This window comes from Wyeomyia smithii, chromosome 1 (genome assembly GCF_029784165.1).
Source record: "Wyeomyia smithii strain HCP4-BCI-WySm-NY-G18 chromosome 1, ASM2978416v1, whole genome shotgun sequence".
Classification (NCBI taxonomy): domain Eukaryota; kingdom Metazoa; phylum Arthropoda; class Insecta; order Diptera; family Culicidae; genus Wyeomyia; species Wyeomyia smithii.
The window spans coordinates 171,644,092-171,664,239 of record NC_073694.1 but is presented as its reverse complement, the minus strand read 5'-3'; the positions used below and the strand labels follow the sequence as shown (position 1 = coordinate 171,664,239).

General features: G+C 39.8%; 3 protein-coding genes across 3 annotated transcripts; all 3 read left to right on the top strand.

Annotated features, from left to right (window-relative positions):
• The first annotated feature begins 437 nt into the window (after positions 1-437).
• On the top strand, positions 438-2,157 carry LOC129727205 (uncharacterized). Its single transcript, XM_055684776.1, has 3 exons — positions 438-597; positions 666-804; positions 860-2,157. Exons 1-3 carry the CDS (start codon positions 581-583, stop codon positions 1,991-1,993), a joined length of 1,290 nt encoding a protein of 429 aa, XP_055540751.1. The 5' UTR covers positions 438-580; the 3' UTR covers positions 1,994-2,157.
• Positions 2,158-3,038: 881 nt separating this feature from the next.
• LOC129727141 (beclin-1-like protein) lies at positions 3,039-4,763 on the top strand. Its single transcript, XM_055684640.1, has 3 exons — positions 3,039-3,356; positions 3,426-4,476; positions 4,542-4,763. The coding sequence occupies exons 1-3, from the start codon at positions 3,245-3,247 to the stop codon at positions 4,651-4,653; spliced, it is 1,275 nt and encodes a 424-aa protein (XP_055540615.1). The 5' UTR covers positions 3,039-3,244; the 3' UTR covers positions 4,654-4,763.
• Positions 4,764-11,389: 6,626 nt separating this feature from the next.
• LOC129717360 (uncharacterized) lies at positions 11,390-12,982 on the top strand. Its single transcript, XM_055667236.1, has one exon. The coding sequence runs from the start codon at positions 11,390-11,392 to the stop codon at positions 12,980-12,982; it is 1,593 nt and encodes a 530-aa protein (XP_055523211.1).
• Positions 12,983-20,148: the final 7,166 nt, after the last annotated feature.

Here is a 20,148-nt window from a genome sequence, read left to right as displayed (position 1 = left end):
TCCCCTGTTATGTTTCTTGACAGTATTTTTTCAAGCATTTTTCCCATAAATATAGAAACCACTGGCAATGTTTTTCATAGTAAAATTATTGTCGGTGGTAGATACAACGAAAAAAAACCTTTGTTAAAATATGGTAATGACAAAAAACGTTTGCAAGCTTACAGTAAAAATACCATGTATTTTACGGTTACAATTAAAAACATTGTCCATTTACAAATGCATCGTATTTTTTTTCGAGAATGTACCTATTCGTTTGGTTTCTTAAATATACAGATTTAATGGTTATTGTACTTTTGTGACTGCACTGTTTACACTTTTTCGAATGTTACATTGATATTACTTTTAATATGTATTACGTGATTAATTAATACCCCATTCTTTAGGTTGGTTAGCTTTTTTGCCTAATTGATGATAGACGTGTGCTGCGAATTTGACGTTGGCAATTTTCTAGTGGCGCTGCGTGGTGTCTGGGGTTGTAAACCTTTTGAATAATAACATGGATTTTTTCTTCGCATTCTAAATAGACGCCACGAAATTTTTTCTTAAAAAGTAAACAGAACAGTTACGGAAATTGTTCAGCATGGAACACTCGGGAGTGTAAGTGAAAGCGTCGAAGGCAAGTTTTATGGTGTGTTTGGAAATAATTACATTCATTTGTTTTGCAGCCCTGGAAGGAATCCCCTTGTGTACTGCCGTTTTTGTCTCTCCCAGTTAAATCTATTAACCGTGCTGGATTCTGTGGATACGAAGGATCCTTCCTTGCAGCAGACTCTACAACGATTGAATAGTTTGACGAAAGTTAATGTGTGTCCTGTACCAAAACATAAGCTGAGCCAAAATAACGTATGATATATTGCAGCTCGTTACCGATGATTTTCCCAGTGCAATTTGTGGTGTTTGCGTTGCTCAACTGGAAGCATTTCACGAGTTTCGGAGGAATGTGCTACGCAATCACAATGCTGTTAGATTGTTTCGACGCTCGAATCGTGATGATTTCGATGTCAAACCAGCGAAAAAGAAAGCTAAAGACGAAGAGCTGGATGGAGTTTTAATTGATATAATTGACTACGACTCTCAGATGGAAGCAAAGGATAACGACAGTGAGTCTTTTCCGATGACACACTCTAAGGAACAGGTGCATGAAGTTAGAGACGTCGATGCATATCACGTAGACGGCGCACTAAAAAAGCTTGTTGTCAGGAAAACCAGTCAAGTAGCGACTGGTGAAGCCATTGGTGGGAAACGCGTGAAAAATGGGAATGTCAAAAACGCCGATCCCATAACTGTTATATCATTTCGTGATGCTTTCCCACCTCCAGCAGAAAAGCGTCCTCAAATATTGCCAACTCGAAACTCTTTCTTGGTAGTGACTTGTTCGCACTGCAATGCAGTTTTCAGAAATCGCGAAAACCTAATTATCCATATGAAAAATGATCATGCTGACAAGAATTTCCAGCAAAAAATACCATCCCCCAAAATAATGATAACACCAACTAAACGCAGCCCACAATCGAACACGGATCAAAATGTTCAACACATGACACTGTTCAAATGCCCCCAATGCAATAGTAGCTTTATTCAGGAAGATAATTTTCAAGAGCATATGAAATCATGCAAGCTAACTGCTCTGGCTAAACTGGACAAATCGCAAATCACAATCAAACGAACAAAAAATATACAGAAAAGGCGTTTGTTTCAAAACAATCTACAAAGTGACCGATTGCACTGCACTCACTGTTCGTCAACGTACAAAAGCAAACATTTTCTGCAAAAACACTTGCTCGAGACGCATAACATATCCTGCAGCGACGAAGTGTACTATTGCGAAATCTGTCAGCTGAATTATTCCTGCGCAGAGGATCTAAAGCTACACAATCAGGCGCTGCATCCCCTGCAACAGTGCGGTAAATGTGGTGAAGATATTAGCAGCTGTTTGCACTCGCAGCAAAGTACTCGTTCGGTGTTTTATACCAATAAAGTAAAAACAAATTAGTCTGCAACAACGGAATGAAACCAGAAATACTTGTTCATGCATGTTTTACCTCAGCTGTATATATCGAAATTTTCCGAACATACAATCACTCCTGAAATACGGCGTCTTTCTTGGTTGAAGAACAAACTATGTTTCGAATAAAATATTGTATTATTCTCAAAGCATTTTGAATAGTATTATTTATTTGATGATTTCGTAAAGTCCATATTAAGTAAAAATGTAATGATATTAGAATACATACCGTATAAAACTGCGTTATTTTCGAAATGTACATATCAGAATACGCTTTAATTCTTGAACTTGTGTTAAGAGCATCTCCAGTAGCCTCAAAGTGAAGTTTTTTTTCGCGGTGATCAAGAATATTACCCATTATAATTGAAAATAATCCCCTAAACTCTAACTCCTCCCCTAAACTCTAACTCTAAAGCCACAAAAGAACAAAGCACTGCCCAATTTAAAATCAATGAAGAACAAAAATTTGAGAATGATAATAAAATACATTGTAAGCAAACCCGAATAAAGATTTAGATGATAGAAAAAATCATCTTAACTGATGATCAAGAATCAAACTTTGAATATATATAATAAGTATATAATAATAATAAGTAGATGAAAAATTACCAAAACAATTTAGTGATTAATAATAATAGTAAAAATAATAATACTAACAACATAGATTACAACAACAATAACAATGGCAGCAACAATATTATTAATAATAATAACGATAATAGGAACAATAACAATAAAAATAACGATAACAGCAATAGCAAAAAAAAAAAACTAATAACATAAAGCACCCGAAATTTAGTGATTTAATTAAATAGAAAAAAATGTAACGATATTGATGAAATTTATAAAAACATAATAAAATTAGATTATAAAGAAATAACCAAATTGAATTAACATTTTATACTTTTTGCAACGCTTTAACGACTTAAACATATTGAGATTGACAATGAACAAAAATACAGAAAGAGGCAAAAATGGCAGCCCTGCAATTGATTTTTTTAAGTCAGCTGTCAACGCTGTCAACAATCAATAAACAAAACAACACAGTGTTGTATAAAGTTCATGATTGCCGTGATTGCTGAGTCAAACAATTTTCTTATTCGACGCAAACAAGTTCAATCTTTCTAAAATTGTTTATAAAATATTCATTTATCTATATGTGAAGTGTGAACGTTATCTTCAATTAATTAAAGCATAACGACAACAAAAAAAGCAGGAAACATTGTCTGCGGGAGAATTATGAACGACCCAAAGGTCAGTGTAAGCTTTTCCTGCCAGCGATGTCTACAGCCGATCCATGTAGATGACTCCTTTGCCGCTCTTGGGGAACATACGCTGGCCGAATTGGCACGTAAGTCTGACGCTTTACATTTCCGCTTTTTCGTACAACTAAATCGCACTGCATCTAATTTTCACACAGTTCCCATCAATTCCCATATCGAGGTGGATATTGAGTCACAATCGGCCAGTTTGGATCACTTCGTGCCACCGTTCCGATTCGCTGAAAGTAGTGGAAATGATACCAATGGATTTATGCTCCTATCGGACGGGCCAGATCGCGAATCACTCAGCCAGAATTTGCGGGTGAAGGCCGAACTGTTCGATGCGTTATCCAGCAATTCCGAAATTGATCATCCGTTGTGTGACGAGTGCACTGACACTCTACTGGAGCTGATGGATAAACAGTTGAAAATGGCCGAGGACGAGTGGAATGATTATAATAACTATCTAAAGAAGTTGGAGATGACCGATGATGTGCCGAACATCGATCTACTCGAGAAGGAATTGGTAGATCTGAAAGATGAGGAGGAACGACTGCTGCAGGAGCTGGCGGAAATGACTCGCGAGGAAGATGCTATAAAGCTAGCAGTGAAAGAGCAGGAGACAGAAAAACAACGATTAAGTAACGAGGAGGAAAAATACTGGCGGGAATACACTAAACATCGACGGGACGTTATAACCACCGAAGATGAGTTTCGATCACTCGAATGCCAAATGACCTACGCTCAGGTCCAGCTAGATAAGCTTAAGAAAACCAACGTGTTTAATGTGACGTTTCACATCTGGCACTCTGGTCACTTCGGGACAATCAACAATTTTCGGCTAGGTCGGCTGCCCTCGGCTCCCGTCGATTGGTCTGAAATAAACGCTGCATGGGGACAGACCTGCCTACTGCTGTCGGCACTGGCGAGGAAAATGAACTTAACCTTCAAAAATTATCGGTTAGTACCGTACGGTAATCATTCGCACATCGAAGTATTGGGCGAGGCCAAAGAACTTCCGCTCTACGGAAGTGGAGGTTTTCGCTTCTTCTGGGATACAAAATTCGATGCTGCGATGGTGGCATTTCTGGATTGCCTGCAACAGTTTAAAGAGGAGGTCGTGAAAAAAGATCCGGATTTCTGTCTGCCCTATCGGATGGAGAAAGGAAAAATCGAGGATTCGGCTACAGGAAACAGCTATTCGATAAAGTAAGTACTGGTGGTGTACATAGTTTCCGAGATTGTTTTCTACCCACTTTTTTTCTCGTTGATAGGATCCAATTTAACTCCGAGGAGCAATGGACAAAAGCTTTGAAATTTCTGCTGACAAATCTGAAGTGGGGTTTAACGTGGGTGTCCTCTCAGTTCACCGACGATAAGCACTAGTCCGGTTGTGCTTGTTTAATAAATCGTGAGCACATGTATTTAAGTTTGAAGATGTATATTTTACGCGTAGAAACTTGTTAATAAAATTCAATATAGAAGTTCGAAAAATATGAAGATCGAAACATGTTTAAAAGGGGTTATCGAAAAAATTAAAATTTTAGATCCTTCTAGAAATTCTTTGACTTTTTCAACTGCGTGCTTTGCAGACTTCGCAGATTTAGACTGGACCGTTACTAAAAAATCTCCAATTTTGTTTTTTTTTCGCATATCTTCAATTATTGGCCTGTAATACAAAAGCTTGTCTCATTTAAAATACATAATCGAGTCTACTCGACTTCTGTAATGGGTAGGCTGACCAGACGTACCGTTTTGAACGGGACAGTACCGTTTTTCAACTATTTTAACCGTCCTGTCTTTTTGCTATTTTGTACCGTTTTCGGATACTCCTCGAAAAATTCTTAAAGCTTTGCGTTGAAATTTTCCTTAATGAAATATAAGTAGAGACAGTGGTAATTCGCGGCAAAAAAAGTTGAAATTTCGCGGGTGGCAAAATAGAAAATATTCGAATTTCGCGGCATCCTTTTTCTTCAGAAAATACTGAATAAAGTGATTTTTTCTCTGGTAAAAACAGGAAACAACTGTTTTATTCAATTTAATGTACGGTAATTTAACCGCACAATCCATAATTTCTTTACATTACTAACTAAAAGCACGTGTTGTGTCAAATTATTTTCAGTTATATTGTAGTGTCGTTATGCACGTATCATTTATGTTATACTGGCTCACGCTGCTTTCCATATCTACCGAGTTTCCGGAAATCGATAAATATTCAATTGCCAACCGGGAAAATTCAGAAAAACGTCCGCGATTCGAATACCTGACAAAATTTTAATACCAATCTCACTGTCGATTATTTTGAAAAAGATGCTGGCTTGTAGGCCTCCCGCATTCATCTTGCAACTTGGATTTTATGGCTGCACTCTCAGGAATTCTATCATGCACGTCACCAATCGCAAAATTCAATTAGGACTGACAAAACCGCGTTGTAAGAGAGCGGTTGTAGTACTGTTTCATGTTATTGGTTACGTAGAAAACGACCTTCCACTGCCATCTAGGTGCCCATTAATCTTTAGCTTTGTCCTTGTTGCTGGTTTTCATGAATTTCGTAGCTTGCAAATCGAAATGTTTCGTGATTGTCAAAGAATGTTGCTGTTTATTAATATTTTCACGGCATTTCGCGGGTTTTTGTGAATTTCGCGGTCGAAGCTAGATTTCGCGAAATTCGCGGCTTCCTTCCTGAGTACATTTTGTGCCTTCCTGACAGTACCGCACCACTGGAAAGGACATTCCCTATCGTGAACCAACTAAAAAGTAGCGATTGAAGATGAGACCATGATAATTATTAGTCGAAATCTCATTAAGCAAGTGACAAATTTTAGGAACCTATTGCAAAAAATCACACTCTTCTACGCAAAAATCATCAAACGCTAAGTATCGTACAGGATAGGGTAGGTTCATCAGGGCCTGCCACAAAAGATAATTAATATGATGGTCGCAGTGGCTCTTTAAGTCCCAATGCCCTTCAGGCATACAAAAAAAAGGTCCATCAACGAAAAATTGTTTGCATGCTTTTGTTAGTGAAAGTTTCCAAAAATCAATCTTATCATGTGTCCCGTTTTTTGACCCCATTTGTCCCGTTTTTATTCCGAGAAAATCTGGTCAGCCTATTAATGGGGCTCTATATTTTTGGTTCTAACTGATAGTGTTCTAACAGATTTAAGACATCTGCTTGTTAACTGTAGAAACCTCAGTTACGGTATTATTTCTAAAGCCATGAATTTTTTTTCTAGCGTAGTAAGCGTTTACTTTGTTATGTAGAATAAAGATCATTCTCTGTTATAAATCCGAACCGACTAAACGTGTTGATTTTATCAGGTTATGGCCCCAGACAGGCTCCATAGTTACAAAGGGAGTTCGGAATGCGGGTGGTAATGATTAAGGAAGATACGTAGACAGCAGTCAAACCTCCGGTGGGTGCGCAGGTCAGCAACGAGCTGTCACAGCGTGCATTGACCATAATTTTCTGATACGAATAGAGTTGGAGGATTGTTTGTCCGTCGAAGAATACGTCGACGAAATCGTACGAGCCAATGATAATGGGCATGGATGCATCATGGACATGGACTGGATAGAACTACTGGTAAAAACGAACAACGATGGATCTACTACAAATACCAAACAAATGAACACCTGGGCAAACTGGACGCGTCAAAAAGAGAAAATGTAAAAGAACTACGCGAACAAGTTGGGAAATCATGTAAAGCTATCAGAAAAAGAAATAAGTATACACCAGAATATTTGTGGAGTCCCACTGAAGAAAAAGCGTGGTTAAGAAAACGTGAAGCGAGAAAGATATTCGATAGGACGTCTAGTATAGAAAATCTGATAAGGTTTAAGAAAGAGGCTGCTTTTTTCCAACGTCGAAAAAAAGAAGAAAAACAACGCAAATGGGAGGAGTTTGTAGACCAAATCAATCCCTACGCTAGCTTAAAAGAGTTGTGGACATTGGTAGAAAAAGTAACTGATAAAAGATACCATCGGAAAGAAAACAACTTGCTACTAGACGATATAGAAATAGCGGAGAGATAATTCTGGTTATACATTTCGGCCCGAATAACGAAATAGAGGAAGCCATACCAAGAAAACTATGTCAGCCCCAGGAGAGGATAGAATAAGCTACGAACTCCGACAGCTGACAGCGTTGTGAACAAGATTAAAACAAACAAACGTAATGGAAAAATAACAGCAGCCATTTTCGTTCACTTAAGTAATGCCCTTTGTAATGCCAATGTGACGAAGTTGGAAGAAATCATGGAGAATAAAAGTATACCCGCAGAGATCATTACATGGGTGGGAGCTTTCCTTAAAAACCACAAAATCATTTTCCAAATCACGATCGGGTTTGGAAAATCCAATTTTCCAAATTCACGATCGGGTTACATTAAATACAATTAGAACGAGTGGAACTCGTCCAATTTTTCAGACGATTTCGTTATTTTGTAGACAGGTGTCAATATACAGGAACTTGGCGAGAAAGGTCAAAATTATCTTGACGAATTCGCTAACACAGCGCAAGAGTTGGGACTTAAAATAAATCCGACAAAAACAAAGGCACTGCTTCTCCAGCTAGGGAACAAAACCTTACTGTATACAATCGGGGGAATTACGATCGAAACAGTAACATCACATAAATATCTGGGAGTAGTACTAGATAGAAACCTTTCATTTGGAGAACATATTACAGAGTTCAGGTGTAAACTAAATTGGAATGAACAAAGGAGGACATCTACAAACGATGCTAAACATTCACAAAGCACTGATTCGAAGTACTATGTCAACAATTCATAGCAATGCGGCTAAAACGAATAGAAAAGTACTGGTAGTGATTAACAACCAAAGTTTACGGAAGGCTACAGGGTGCACCGAAACTACACCACTCAACACCTTGTTGCAGGGCCGGCGTCACATTATTTCCCCGAGTGGGTAGTAAGCAATGGAGGGGGATAATTCCGTGTGGGTAAGTACCCACAGAGACATCTTCCGAGTGGGTACCACTACCCACATGAACCGCCGGCCCTGCCTTGTTGGCGATTCCAGGGATGGAACCATTAGACATACGTCAAGAATTCACAACGGGAAAGGAAATAGCACGGAATATTACGCAAACCTTCCAAACATTCAAATGAAGCAGCTAATCCTGTTTGCCGTAAACAACACATATAAAGATAGAGGACTTATATACACGGATGCATCAAAGAAAGGCGAGAGCTCTGGGATAGGAATTTTTGTTGCTAGCACTAGAAAAAGATTATTTTTTCACCTCATGAATGAAGCTGAACTAATAGCGACAAAAATAGCGTTGGAAGTAGTCAATGAGGAAAGGTTAGAACAACACGTTATTTTCACGGACTCCAAGTCAGCATGCGAAATTCCAGACAATGCGAAACTACAATCGAAACGAGAAGAGATAATAATAATAATAATCAACGATATCCTGGTGCTGGTATTCCGCTGGAAGGCGTCCATACAGTGGATTCCTAGCCATGTCGGTGATAAAGGCAATGACTTGGCAGACGACCTTGCCAAGCAAGGAGCAGATGGAAACCACTGCGAAACATTGGATATTCTGGTATCATATAGCGATGTGCACTAGATCCTGAAAAACTGAAAATAATTTCAAGCTAACGATTGGTACAAAGAATATGGAAAAGCAAAAGGAAAAACCTTCATAAGTATACAAAATGAAATCAATGATAAGCCATGGTTTATCGATGAAAACCCAACGGTTATTAGGTTCGTCTATTAAATCGTCTCATGGCAGGCCACGATTGGTCGAAGTTCTGGCTCGCCAATATGAAATTGGCGGACAACTCAAACTGCGAGAGATGCGGCGTTCCTGAAACCGCAGAGCATTTAATTTTACACTGGAAATGTGGATAATATGGAAATGTGGAAAATGTGGATAATAACAGGACAAAATACTCCTGAGGATGAAAAGGGATCCAGAAATAGAAAGTCAGCATTATTGGTGGTGAAACGGCCATGCAGTATACCAGAAGAGTGGATCCTCGATCTGGAGCAGGAGATCACATGTGCAGCCAGAAGAGCAATTTGGTGGTGTGGCGGACGCATCCGGGTTGGCGGTTGTAGCCGTGGGCAATGTAGAAGTGGATGCTGATGTGAAGATCTCGCAGTGAACCTACTATCTGTGAGTTTTATCTGCAAGAAGGGCTACTAGGTCACGTTCAAAAGCCAGTCGTGTCAAGTGATGAATGAGGATACCGGAGAAGTCATTGCCACGGGACGTGAAACTAGTGCTGGGACTATCCGGATTAAAATATCCAACCTCGGATATCGGACAAATATCCAAAATCCGAATCAACCAAATATTCGGATATTATCCGACAGGATATCCGGATTTTCGGATAGTCGGATATCCGGATATTGTATCCGAACATAGTTTAATGAGAATTATGTAAATAAATACGAGAGGATGGGGGATTGTGGAAAAAGCCATTTTTCGCGTTACATTTCGTTCGAACGGGCCTAAAAGATAGAAAAAAAATCCTGATATCCGGATAGTATATCCGGATATCCGACTATTCGATTATCCGTATCCGGATATCCGGACGTCCGAATAGTATTCGTTTACACATCCGTGATCCGAGCTTCGAATAACCGGATCACGAATATATCCGGTTAAAAGTCCCAGCACTACGTGAAACGAACGGTTTCTACAAGCTGAATTGATTTGGTCAATCGAGCGCATGTGTAGTGCTCCAGTCCACTGATATAGAGCTGTAGTATAGACGGTTAGACCATCTGGATGTGGACAGCGTCAAGCGACTACCCAACATGGTGAAGGGAATGAACGTCCTGAAACGCACAATGTCACCATGTGTTCCCTGCATAAAAAGCACACATCAAAAGTCACCGTTCAAGTCCTAAGGTACGAGAACAACCAAAACTATAGAACTGGTCCATTCGGATGTGTGCGGACCGATGGAGCAAGCGTCGGTTGGTGGCAGCAAGTATTTTGTCACCTTCATCGACGATTCTAGCAGGATGATATTCGCCTACTTCCTGAGTACCGAAGGAGAAGCTTTCAGTGTATTCCACGAGTTCAAGGCGTACTCGGAGACAAACAGGGAGGATATTGAAGTGTTTTTGAACCGATAACGGCAAGGAGCAATTTGGACGCTGTAACGGCGTTTTTCTTTAGGGCAAATTGAACAATGAGGAAATATTCAAGGAGCAGCCAGTGGGCTTCCAGAACAAGCGATTACACAAGGTTTGCAGACTGAAAAAGGTCCCCTACGGTCTGAAGCAGGCAAGCATGGGATTGACTCGTTCCATCTACGACCCGTGTGTGTACTACACTTGTTAATGCCGCGATAAAATTGAATTCCATAACCCGCGCGGGCAGCGCCAATAAACTCAAAACGTAAATAAACAGAAGATCAAATTTCAATCGAATGCTCCCGCAGGTAGCATGTAGTAGCCATGCACTCACAGGTAGAACGATTGGCAACAAAATAGTAATTACGTAGGGTCAGCTTTTTGAGGCAGGTGGCTCGCGCTGCCGTACTTTAAAGACTGTATTATACATTGACTTGTAAATATTGAATTGTAAGCGTAAAATTAGTATAGAAGGAAATTTTTATTGAATAAAATCGAAGTTTATGGTTAGTCAGAATTTGGTCGTTTCATTGGACGGACCGAACCTTCCTATATTACTAAAAAAACTATATACTTTTTGATTTCTCTTCAAGAAGCATAGACCTCCACATTAGCGAGGACACTAGCTAGAAGACTTAATCAGGCCATAGTGATCCTTAATGGTATACAGAAAATCCTTTAGAACGTAACCTATTTCCCCCTTCCAGACGCATAGGCCTTCTCTGTAGTAAGGCAACTAGCAGGAAACGGGAAAGGTCAGGTAGTCGTTGCTAACAGGAGTCTTGGTCCGCCTTGATTATCGGTTCCGCTCGCGTATTTAACTGTCGTTCGGTGACAAAGCCTTGTTAACCCGTACCTTCGCCCGGGGAGGCCGCGTAACGCGAATAACATATGGTGGCTCCAGAGAGGAGCAAGTGAACTCAAACTCTATTAACTCGATCGTGCGCGGTATCGGTAGTGTGACGGACACTTGAAATAAAAACTTAACGTTAACAAAATGGTTAAGTTTGTGGAGAACCCAAATGGGCACTGTCGGATGTGCACCGAATCCGACGAGAAAGGTGTACTTGTGGAATGCTGCGAATGTGACCGTTGGTTCCACTTGGCATGTGTGGGACTGAAGGACCCGCCAAGAAGTGAAGACTACTGGACATGCCAAAAATGCCACGAGATTGCAGAAAATCAGCAAAGGATGGAAGAAAAACTTAAGAAATTGGAAGCCCAAGCCAAAAGCAAAAGAACACCATCGTCGGTAAGAACAACAACAACCGAAGAAATATTGCGTATTCATCAAAAAACTATGGAGGCTCTCGTTAAGCAGCTCCAAGTTAAACCCGAACCAACTCTAGATATCAGTCAGGTCCAACCCAATCAAAATGAAGATTGGACAATCTACCTGAAAAGGCAAGCTCTGGCTGACTTGCCTAGGTTTGATGGCGCGCCAAAAGACTGGCCAAAATTTAAGAAAACATACGAAAAAACAACAAAAACAGGAGCTTTTACCAATCTTGAAAATTTAAACCGGCTGCAGAAGGTTCTGTGTGGAAATGCCGCGAAAACTGTGAGTCAACTGCTGATCGACCCGGAGAATGTCAAGAAAATAATCGAAAGACTAGAAGAAACATACGGTCGACCAGAGGCGATTTATAACGAACTTCTCCACGAACTAATGAAAATTCGTAAGGAGAATAAAAGTGCATTATTAGAAATAGCAGATGCACTGGATAATCTCGTGAGTACAATAAATGTAATCAATTGTGCTCAATATCTGAACGACCCTCGTTTGGTCGATACTATAGTAAAGAAATTGCCCTATAATATTCAAATAAAGTGGGCTGAAGAATTGAGCAAAGAAAACATTCATTGCCCAGATTTAAAAATACTGAATGAATGGATAAAACCACTCGCCAAAATTCAGAGGATGGTTAACCCTTCGATCGAGAGCTCTGAAAGAAAGCCAAGAGTAAACATTCACCAAGATAACCGGAAAAGGTTCTACAACAAATGTCCATTTTGCGAAAAGGACCACAAAGTCTATGAACGTGAGACATTCAAAAAAATGAACACTGAAGCAAGGAGAAAAATTGTAACACAAGAACGACTTTGCTTTGGGTGTTTAGGAGCAAACCATCTGATGAAAGATTGCGAACGTGCTAGAACATGTGACATCGATAAATGCCAGGAAAAACATAGTAGATGGCTACACCCGAGAAATAAGAAAAACGTAGACAAGACTAACCAAATGATGGCGACGCCGAAAGAAGAAATCATAGAAAAGTTTGAAACCACAGAAAACGCTTCATCTTCTAACTCTGGAACTACAATTCACCATCAAACATTCAGAAATAATATTTATTTCCAAATTATTCCCATAACACTTAGAAACAAGGGAAAGGAAGTTAATACTTTTGCTTTCTTAGACGCCGGCTCATCACTAACTTTAATCGAGGAACAAATTGCTGATGAACTCGGCCATGAGGACGCTCAAATCCTCTCAAGCTCACCTGGACGCAAAACGTCACCAAGCAATCAAACAGCAGGCAGGTACAAGTTACACTCGTCGGACCTTCAAAGAAACCATTCAACCTGAAGAGCGTAAGAACAATTGACAACCTCCAGCTACCAATTCAATCTCTAGATGGATGCATGGATGCTATGAAAAAACAATACGATCATCTGAAAGATTCACCCATTGCAAGCTATACGGTAGCACGACCATCAATACTAATTGGTCTCGACAACGCGCATCTACTAATGCCAATGGACAGAAGAATGTAAGACGAGAATTCTCCGATGGCTATGAGAACCAAACTAGGATGGATTCTCTTTGGTAACCTCAAGTTGAATATCGCACAAGACTATGTCATGGCAATACAGGAAAATGACGAGATGCGAAACATGATGAAGCGGTATCTCAGCACAAAAGATTTTGGAGCGAAAACAGTCGAAAGTCTGCCAAAGGGTAAGGAGGACAAAAGAGTTGAAGAAATAATCAACGACACACTGAAATATCTAGGAAATAGATACGAAATTGGAATGTTGTTCAGACAGGACGATGTCAAATTCCATGACAGTTACCAAAACGCCTTAAGACGAACTCTGTCAGAGAAAATGCTTGCGAAAAATGAGGAGCTCAAGCAATGGGCCATCCTGAACTTTAAAGAAAACGTTGCGAAAGGATATGCCAGAAAATTAACACCAGCAGAATTACTTACACCTACAAACAAAATTTACTATCTACCACACTTTATCGTCATAAATCAAAACAAGAACAAACCACGATTAGTGTTTGACGCCTGACGTTTCAGAGAAGGAAACATAGCGATAAGCGGTGACATAAAGGAAATGTTTCATCAAGTAAGAATTCGTCCAGAAGATCAGCACGTACTACGCTTCTTATGGAGAGATTGTGATACATCAAAACCACCGGAAGTATACGTCATGATGGTTATGATATTTGGCGCCACCTGTTCACCGGCCTGCGTTCAAATAGTAAAAAATTTCAATGCGAAAAAACTCATCCCGCCGCAGCAACCGCTATAGTAAAACAACACTACGTCGACGATTACCTAGACAGCTTCCACACCCAAGATGAAGCAGTTCAGACAGTCAACGATGTTATAACAATTCACGAAAAGGGAGGTTTCTTCATAAGGAACTTCATATCAAACAAACGCGAGTTACTTCACTCACTCCCCGAAAACCGATTAATGGATTCAAACAAGAAAGATATAACTGACAAAGAGTCTCAGGTAGAAAGGGTCCTAGGGCTACACTGGAATACACAACACGATTATTTTAGTTACCAACTAAGGCTGGATAAACTAAATGCAGAAGCATTAAAAACGTTAAACACACCGACAAAAAGAGAAGTACTTTCATTCGTGATGAGTATATATGACCCGCTCGGATTAATATCGCACAAAACTATAGAAGGAAAAATAATCCTCCAAGAATTACATAAGAAATCAATGGAATGGGACGACACAATCACGTCACGCATTCTGCCCCGATGGCGAAATTGGATCAGTACGTTAAAACTGATGGGGAATCTAAAAATCCCAAGAAGTCTTCACATAAAAATCGGAGCACCTCTAGAACTCCACACGTTTGTAGATGCAAGTGAAAATGCGTTTGCCGCAGTAATTTACATAAAATGCGGAAATACCGTTAGCCTTGTGGCAGCTAAGTCAAGAGTAGCACCTATTAAATCACTTTCAATACCGCGATTAGAGTTGCAAGCAGCTGTGCTAGGCTCCAGGTTAGCAGAAACAATAGTAAATGAAATACGTCCGACAATATCAAAAAGAATATATTGGTCTGACTCGCAAACAGTCTTAGCATGGATTCGATCTGATCATCGTAAATATAAACCTTTCGTGGCTCACCGCATAGGAGAAATTCTAGATACAACAACCGTACAACAGTGGCGTTGGGTCCCATCGCTGCAAAACCCAGTTGACGAAGCAACGAAGGAAGTGAAAAGAAAATCTATTTGGATAAATGGACCTGGATTCCTGCATCTTCAGGAAAACAACTGGCCTACGCAAAAACCAATTGAAGAAACCTCAGAAGAATCTAAGGATATATTGGCACTATATATAACAACAGAAATACAGCAATATGATTTCATACGAGAAAACCGCTACTCAAATTACTGGAAACTAGTTCAACACTTATGTATACTAAAGAAATTTGTCAATTGGATCGCAGAAAGGAAACATTTCATAAAAGCTATAAACAGAAATGATCGAGACATCGTCGAAAATACGCTTTACAAAAAGGCCCAATGGGAAGCATTTCCTGTCGAAATGATGGACCTAACTAAAATTAAACAATTAACCAAGCAAGGTCCTTTATCAAGCCTATGACCAGTGCTGGACGAGAATGGCGTCATGCGTAGCAGAGGACGGTTAGAAAACTTATCCGCATTGAAAAACTCGGCCAGACAGTTAATAATCCTTCCTCAAAAACACCACATTACCTATCTCCTTGTGAGATCCATGAAAAATACCTCTACCACGGAGATGAAACAGTAATCGGGGCACTTCAAACCAAATATTGGATCCTAGCAGTACGCGCCGTGCTGAAAAATGTTAAAACACACTGCCAACAATGCATCATCTGGAGAACGAAACCTAGTCCACCACTGATGGCGGCGCTATTCGACTTTAGAGCAAAACCATATTCACATGCGTTCACACATACAGGTGTGGACTACTTCGGCCCATTCGAAGTAAGAGTCCATAGATCCATAGAATAGCGCTGGGGAGTATTGTTCACCTGCTTGTCTAGCCGAGCAGCACACATTGAAATGGCCGAAAAATTAGATACCGACAGTTTCCTAACATGTTTCAAAAACTTTCAAAACAGAAGAGGAAAGGTGTCCCAGATGTACAGCGATAACGGCACGAACTTTATAGGTGCCTGGAATGAAATAAGAGAGCTACAAGCATGGGCGAATAAGATAAACACCACGATGGAGAAAGGACAATCGGCAGCACTCGAAAAACAATGGTCATTTAACCCATCCGCAGCACCACATTTCGGCGGTGCATGGGAACGTTTAATAAAAATCATAAAAACTTCCTTGAAACAAATGTTTAAGAGTTGTAAAATGCCTACACCAGAACTACTAAAAGCCGGCTTCATCCAGGCAGAGTTTCTGCTAAATTCCAGACCGCTTACTCATATACCGCTCGAAACGTTCGACGATGAAGTTTTAACACCGTTTCACATGTTGATCGGACGAGCGGGAGAACATGTATCCCCAATTGCACCAACAGTAGATGGATTTAATAAAGAACAATGGAAGCTAGCGCAACACTACGGACAACTCTTTTGGGATCGTTGGAAAACAGAATACCTCCCAACATTAATAAAAAGAAACAAATGGACCGAGGAGATCATTCCACTTAAAGAAAACGATATCGTCATCATCACAGACGACAATGTACCAGCTGGAAGATGGTTGAAGGGGCGTATAATAAAAACATACCCCGATAAAGATGGACAAGTCAGAAAGGCTGACATACAAACGGAAGAGGGCGTTATGAAAAGAGCAGCGACGAAAATAGCGGTTCTCGATGTTACACAGAAGGAGAAACCAGAGGACGCTCAACATCTCACATCATCGAGCATGCCGGAGCAACACGTCATGATCATACACAACGACGTTAGCATCAAGGACAACGTAGTCGACAACAGCAATAACAGCAACAGCAACAACAACAACAACTCCAATCAAAACAACGACAAGGTCATCAATACGAAACGTAAACTAGCGGACGAAAATTTCTCTAACTGGGGAAAAAGAAATAAACTGGATGTTGACAAAATTAAGGAACTAAGAGACCAACATCTAAAGAAACATCCACCCCGAACTATACCAAAACGAAATAAGCGGATCAAACCATGCAGTTGGGTTAAGGCACTTCTACTCAGCACCACGTTGTTATCAATCATATCTCCAGCAACATCTCTAAGAATTCAGCCAATTAACAAGGACGGTCTTATATTTCACCATGAAGTAACATGTATTGTACAAAGGGGACTATGGACCTCAGAAATAGAAACAAACATTAAACCTCTAGAAGATATAAAACACAATAAAGGCATGCAAACAAAATTAGGAAATGCATTAGATAAAATATCAAGAGAGAGTAGTTGCCATCGAAGATATACAAACAATGTTTCAAGAAAAAATGAAAAGAATGAAACGCAGCAAAGGTATTTTTGGGTTTTTGAAAGATTTAGTATTCGGAGGTGACGATTTAGAAGACCAACTACAAATAATACGTCATGAAGATAATCTAAAGTTACATCAGTTATCTAATCTCATTAATACATTAGACGAAAAGACAAACACTTTGAAAACACAGCTCAGCAAAAAAATTCTTAGTATTCAGGAAGGGTTAGATCATTTAACAAACCAATATAGTTCAAAAAGAGCTGATATTGCTATGTTAAAGTTATTGGAAACCATAGTGCTCGTTCGACAAATTACCGAAAGCACTTTAAATAAGTATAAATTAGTTCAACGAAATCCTATTCCAGAAACAGAGAGGCTACAAATACTTGTGAAAATAGAAGAGAAAATCCCACAGATTGTATGGTTCCAAAACAAACAAGATGCACTTCACATAATAATGAAAACAATTATTATAAATAGAGAGAAATTCGAACTATTCAGAATTATTCCATTCCCTAGAGTTTACAATAGATCCATCATAACGATAAATAATTCATTTATAGCGATCAATCACCAAGAACAATACTTTTATATTTCTAAAGATGTAACTAAACTTAATGAAAGTTATTATATGACTCATCAAAATACTTTCCTTACGGAACCAGATTGCATTGTAGCTGCCATGCTGCATAAACTACCAAGAGAAATGTGTAAAATTGAACAACTTGAAATCGATTACTTTGAAATCATAACATTGTCTGATCCTAATTTTTTTTTGTTCATCTAGAATTTATTTGACACGGCACAAATACAATTTAATGTTTAACGGCGCCAATTATATCTGGTAGCTTACTTTCTAAAGTATCTTAATAACTAAAAGCAAATTTTTTATCCTCGCTGCCGACTACGAGCTGAAACTAAATGTAACTTAAAGCTATAATATTTTGCATTAAAAGCACTGGTTTTCATTGCCATAGGTAAGCACATGTTCCGCTGCTGGGCCAAGATATTACGGACTGGCATATTGGGTTGTCTCCCTCGGGCCTTGAGAGTATCGTGCGGGTCTGATTGCTGTTTCCGGATCCGGGGTTTCTGATCCTAATGTAGTATTATATTATGCCTAGAATCCACGAGAAATAATTATACATTGTGGTCAAACAACCACAACACCACCACATTACGCAGCAATAATTTACATGGAACCTGAATGCGAAATTCGTTCAAAAAACAGTGTAACATACTCAAGCAATACTAGAGAATCAAAAAGTAGGAAGATTTTTTTCAAAGTTAAAAATGAAATTCCACACGAAATAGATGAAAAACAAATAGCCGCTTATACAGACATAACCGATGACATTACAACCACATCAAGCGGCAAAATCCAACCGATAAACAATCATCATTTGCTGAAACTAAATATCATTGTACTAACAACAATACTTTTAGCTATAATTGTTACTGTTCTATATTACATGTTGCAAAAACAGAAAACCAGGAGACAACAAATTACACAATATCCACTACCTCAACCCAGAAAAAGGAAACCATGGCCAAAACCAATTATAAGAATAAATGAAGATGCATTATAATATTTATCACGACAGATGATAAGGTGGCGTAACTTTTCAGTTACGGGGGCCGGAATGTTACTGCCGCGATAAAATTAAATTCCATAACCCGCGCGAGCAGCGCCAATAAACTCAAAACGTAAATAAACAGAAGATCAAATTTCAATCGAATGCTCCCGCAGGTAGCATGTAGTAGCCATGCACTCACAGGTAGAACGATTGGCAACAAAATAGTAATTACGTAGGGTCAGCGTTTTGAGGCAGGTGGCTCGCGCTGCCGTACATTAAAGACTGTATTATACGTTGACTTGTAGATATTGAATTGTAAGCGTAAAATTAGTATATAAGGAAATTTTGATTGAATAAAATCGAAGTTTATGGTTAGTCTGGTTTTCGGTCGTTTCATTGGACGGACCGAACCTTCCTATATTACTAAAAAAACTATATGCTCTTTGATTTCTCTTCAAGAAGCATAGACCTCCACATTAGCGAGGACACTAGCTAGAAGACTTAATCAGGCCAGAGTGATCCTTAATGGTATACAGAAAATCCTTTAGAACGTAACCTATTTCCCCCTTCCAGACGCATAGGCCTTCGCTGTAGTAAGGCAACTAGCAGGAAACGGGAAAGGCCAGGTAGTCGTTGCTAACAGGAGTCTTGGTCCGCCTTGATTATCGGTTCTGCTCGCGTATTTAACTGTCGTTCGGTGACAAAGCCTTGTTAACCCGTACCTTCGCCCGGGGAGGCCGCGTAACGCGAATACATCGATGACAAGCTGATTATCGTCGCAATGTACGCAGACGACTTCACTATAATTTCAAACGACCAACAGCTAATAAATGAAGTCAAGCAGCAACTTTGTTCCAATTTCAAATTCTCGGTCCGCGAGTCACCAGAGGCAACGGTGCAATTTTAACTGACCAGGAGTGGTATATCGACGAGCTGCATGAAGGGTTCAAAATGCAGGATGGCAACCCTATTTTGACTCCTCTCGACGTTAACCAACGACGATCAAAGAAGATGTTTCCAAAAAATAAACAGGAGAAGGTAAGGATGAAACTATTACCATTCCGCGAGCTGATAGGAGGCCTTCAGTTCATCGCGCAATGTCCGAGACCGGACATTAGTTATGCGGTCAGCGTGGTCAGTAGCTTCTGCAGCAATCCAGGATTTGCCCACTGGACGGCGGCGAAACGGGTTTTTCGCTATCTCCGGGGCGCCAAGGACCTCAAGTTGTCAGAATTTTGATTTTTAATACAGATTTGTACAGAATTTTAGCAATCGAATTTTTTTTATTCTTACTTATTTTCCGTTGATCTGGTTCCGCCACTCGTGGAGGCGACTCTACCTAGGACCCTAACTTACGACCCGTTGTTTAACGGACCGGCGCCAATGGCTTTACTTCCTCATGCGGTGGAATGCGTGATCCCAGAGATTTTTCGCCTCAGAAAATCTCCCGGTGTCGGCTAGGACTAAACCTAGACCAGTTGGGTCGGT

Coding starts and splice junctions, on each gene's coding strand:
- LOC129717360 (XM_055667236.1), top strand. CDS start 11,390: ATGGTTAAGTTTGTGGAGAACCCAAATGGGCACTGTCGGATGTGCACC.
- LOC129727205 (XM_055684776.1), top strand. Junction 805..859: donor ATAGTTTGACGAAAGTTAAT/GTGTGTCCTGTA, acceptor GATATATTGCAG/CTCGTTACCGATGATTTTCC.
- LOC129727141 (XM_055684640.1), top strand. CDS start 3,245: ATGAACGACCCAAAGGTCAGTGTAAGCTTTTCCTGCCAGCGATGTCTA. Junction 3,357..3,425: donor TACGCTGGCCGAATTGGCAC/GTAAGTCTGACG, acceptor ATTTTCACACAG/TTCCCATCAATTCCCATATC. Junction 4,477..4,541: donor GGAAACAGCTATTCGATAAA/GTAAGTACTGGT, acceptor TCTCGTTGATAG/GATCCAATTTAACTCCGAGG.